The following is a 4,222-nucleotide window of genomic DNA, read 5'->3' on the forward strand; positions in this document are numbered from 1 at the left end:
AACGACGTGGGCGCCGTGCACACCACTACCACCCTTCTGTGAACGGCGGCGCGGTTGGCCGGGGCCAGCCGGACCACGGGGCCCAAAAGATGAATGAAGATGTAGAGAGAGAAAGTGAGATTAGGTTTTTGAGAGAGAGAGAGTGTGTTTTTGGGAGGAATCAACTATCAAAGCGGTGGTTGGAGACGGTGAGTTTGGAGATTCTGATGTGGGTTTGGAGACGGTGGCGGCTGGTGGTGGTACGGCGGTGGTCCGGTGATCAGTGGTGGTGGTGTGATCAGTGAAGGTGAAGAAGAAGCGATGGTCCGATGGTCGGCGGTGGTGGTGTGATCTGTGAAGGTCAAGAAGAAGCGGTGGCCTTGTGGTGGTGGTGTGATCTGTGAAGAAGAATATTAGTTTTAATATTAATATTAAAATTAATATTTAAAATAAATAAATAATTGAATCAAGCCTCGGATCACCTGGACTACTACATCCTCTGGGGCTTGGTTGAGGGGTTTGATCCAGAGCCATGTTATCGTCTACGTGTCAGGTTTTTATTTGATCACTTGGGACTCAACCAAGCTCCATTACCTTTAGCCTTAGCGTCTTAGAAAAGTATGTTTTCCTACAATAACCCTAGTTATAAATTTTAATTTGTAGATTATATATGTAAAAATTAGTTTAAAATTTTTTAAAATCTCAAGACAGGCTAAGACATATTCATATTTTTCAGTTTCAGTAACATATATTTTTTTCCATAAATATATATAGAGAGAGAGAAACTACAGTGCAATGACAGAACATGCTCATATATTAATCCTTTTAAAGTAAACACACAACAGTCTTCATTTGCAGTCGGCAAAAATGGAACTTGAACTGACACTTTCTCTCTCATCATCTTCATGTTTTTCACAGTTTGATCTCAACAACTACAGCCATGGCAATGTAGAAGCAAAGGATAATGTTTATGAGTGCTTGAACATGCAACCTCTGAAGAAGAGGAAGTATTGTGTTAATGGTGCAAATGACGTTGAATCCACATCATTCATATTCATGAATCCCAAGTAATCTACTTCCTTTTTACTTTTTTTTTATCTTAATTACACTACTAGAAAACTGGTTTGCTTCGATAATTTTAGTCGAAAATCGAAGAAATATAATTTATGGTTAATGTTTTTCGACCAATTTTGGCAACCTATATTTATTACGAATGTATTTATTATTTTCACACATTAACCAACTATAACGATATCTATTATTTAATTTTTCTGTTGATGATTTTTGATGATGTTTGCGACCGAAACTAAACGGCCACAAAGTTTGTGACCAGATATGGGTTGGTCGCGAAATTTATGGCCGTTTATTTTTTTGGGGGGTAGAACTTGCTCAGATTTCTAGTAACTAGTTGGATTCGCACAACGTGGAAGGAATTCGGTTGGTATTGTTTGCTTCATCACGGTATTGACACTTGCTAAAAGAAAGCCCCAAAAAAAATTCATGATATGCACAAAAGCATATGTATTTTATATCGATTGAAAACCATAATAACAAATATGTATACCGGTTCTAGTAATACCGATCCTAGCATCAATATTTTTTGGTCGAAATCAGGTTTGTCACAATGCCCTATTTTAAATACAACTTTGTTTTCAACAAAACATAAGAAAATGTGAAAGAGTAAAAATTAAACACAACAATTAATTGTGTATTTAATTAATTTTTTTTCTAAGTTTGACAATTGATATCCATGATTTAATTTTGACTTACGCCCTTTTATGAATTTTGCAATCGAAACGAAACGGACATAAAGTTTGCGACTGGATATGGCCGGGTTGGTCGCGAATTTTATGGTCGTTTTTTTTGTTAGAACTTGCTCACTTCCCTAGTAGAAGGTTTGACTCCCAACGCAATGCGGAGAGAATTTGGTCAGCATATATTGTCTGCTTTTATACGATACCAATACTCGTAGAAAACCAAAAAATCAATTTGTTTGTTACGGTACCGGCATTCGTTGATACCAATATCAATGTTGTTTGATCAAAATCAGGTTCGTCGCGGTGCTTTATTTTGAATATAACTCCATTTCCAACAAAACATATTGAAATGTCACGAAATAAAATTTAAACACAGCTACGTATTCAGTTATTTTTATGTATTTTTTGAAATACAAAAATATTAACGCGCGTAAGTGATTAAAGAAAAATCAACTTAAATAGATTAAAAGACGTATATTAGTTAAACTAGAAGGGTTAAAAGTAAAACTAAAAAAGAAAAATTAATATTTTGCACGAATTGAAGTCATTGTCGTGTCAGGCATATGTAACGTATTAAATGCATTGTCTGTTACAATGATTACCAAACATTAGATTTAGTGGACAAGAAACCAGTCTGGTCAGGTGGCCGCCGGTGAACAAAAGTAGGAAGAAGCTTTGTGTCGGAGGGACAAAACCAAAGTCAATGTTTGTTAAGGTTCACATGGAAGGAGATGGCATTGCAAGAAAGTCAATCAATCAATCAATCATACCCAGTAAAATCCCACCGACAGCAAAGCTATAGGTAGGGTCTGGGGAGGGTGGGATGTAGGCACACCGTACCTCTATCCAAAGGAATAAAGAGGTGGCTTCCAGAGAGACCCTCGGCTCTAAGTACATGTGTATGAAGCAAAATAAAGGAAATCAAAGTTTAACCGTTATATAAAAACTACTACTAATTATAATAATATTAATAATAAGGTCACAGTTTAACAGCAATATAAAAGCTAATAATAATAATAATAATAATAATAATATATGTAAGGGAAATACCATTATGGTATGTGACCTAAATAAGTTAAGTCTAAGCCCTAAGTTATTCAATTCTCTCTAAAAATCCTTAACTTTAATTCTACTTCTCCACGAATTCCTATGGCATTGCAAGAAAGATTAACCTTAATCTACACCGCTCGTATCGTACACTTGTGCACACCTTAGCCAACATGTTTGGGAAGTGTAAGTATATGTTGGTTAATTTTCTAAAATGTTTAAAATTGTTGATTACTACATGAATCACAAAAATGAACTATATTTCTATGTTGGTGTATATAGAGCTATGTATATTTGTCAGTTTTGGTGTAAGGCCGAAACAAAAACCAAAATTTTAATTTTGATTATTTGAAAATGGTTTGGTTTAAGTTCAGTTTGGTTTATGTATTTTCGATTATATTATTTGAGATTGAGAATTATGGGTAAAAAAAGGTTTGCTAAAAATATTGAACTTAGGTCCCTTTTTTTTTTTGTTGTTAGTTAATAATTAAATGATTATTATGTATTTTAGCGAAAATATTTGGGTTAAACTAAATATTAAATTATTATAAATCACTTAAAGTTTAAAATAAAGAAGGAATGTCTATATGTTAGGTTCGGTTTTTTGGTTTTAATTACATGCATGTAAAACTGAAACCAACTGAAAGTTTGGTTTTTACGAAAATATATAACCAAACCATCGGTTATTTCGGTTTAGTTTTTTCAGTGTAATGCATACCTACAACGTTTATAATGGTACTTCTTACTTTATAACTGCAAATGACGTATAGTTATATCGGTTTGTTTAATTTTATAAGAGCTGATTGAGTATATACTGTTTGTACATTACAAGATAAATATAACCATAAAATGATTATCCTTAGAATTTATCGATTTCTTATAATCACTTGCCAGGTAAAGAAGATGTTAAACTAACGTATCAGGACAAAGAAGGTGACTGGTTGCTTGCCGGAGACGTGCCTTGGGGGTACTTACGTAAATTCAGTTTTTTAATCCAGAAATACACAATTACATCAAAATATTTATAATACTAGTTGCCAATTAGCTTTATATTTACCTGTTTTGTTTTATATTTTACAGATCGTTTATGGAGGCGGTTAAGCGTCTAAAACTACTGAAAAATACTTGTTGATGAGTTGACAAGATAGGTGGTTTCACTTGAATTTGGGCTAGGAATAGAAGAAAATGTTGGAAGGAAATATATAATGATGTGTTATGACTTATGAATACAATGTTTTGGCTAGTTTTGTGTTAAAGTGCTTAGATTTTATTTAATGGTTTCAGCATTTTATTTTTTGTTTTATTTTATTTAACGAGTTACTATGAATGCTCGATTGTTCATAAGATATTATGTCTAATCTTGTCGATATGAACTTTTGGGATTAGTTTGTACCGATAAATTTTAAAGAATTTAAAATGTGAAAAATGATATGATAATG

General features: G+C 33.3%; 1 protein-coding gene across 1 annotated transcript; it reads left to right on the forward strand.

Moving 5' to 3' along the window:
• Positions 1 to 837: 837 nt before the first annotated feature.
• On the forward strand, positions 838 to 3,970 carry LOC143577805 (auxin-responsive protein IAA31-like). The gene is made up of 5 exons (XM_077061534.1): positions 838 to 1,046; positions 2,349 to 2,483; positions 2,899 to 2,969; positions 3,678 to 3,750; positions 3,864 to 3,970. The coding sequence occupies exons 1-5, from the start codon at positions 847 to 849 to the stop codon at positions 3,913 to 3,915; spliced, it is 531 nt and encodes a 176-aa protein (XP_076917649.1). The 5' UTR covers positions 838 to 846; the 3' UTR covers positions 3,916 to 3,970.
• The last annotated feature ends 252 nt before the right edge of the window (positions 3,971 to 4,222 follow it).

This window comes from Bidens hawaiensis, unplaced genomic scaffold, assembly GCF_021521415.1.
Source record: "Bidens hawaiensis isolate Kalapana, Puna unplaced genomic scaffold, B.hawaiensis_p1.1 tig00028813_1, whole genome shotgun sequence".
Taxonomy (NCBI): domain Eukaryota; kingdom Viridiplantae; phylum Streptophyta; class Magnoliopsida; order Asterales; family Asteraceae; genus Bidens; species Bidens hawaiensis.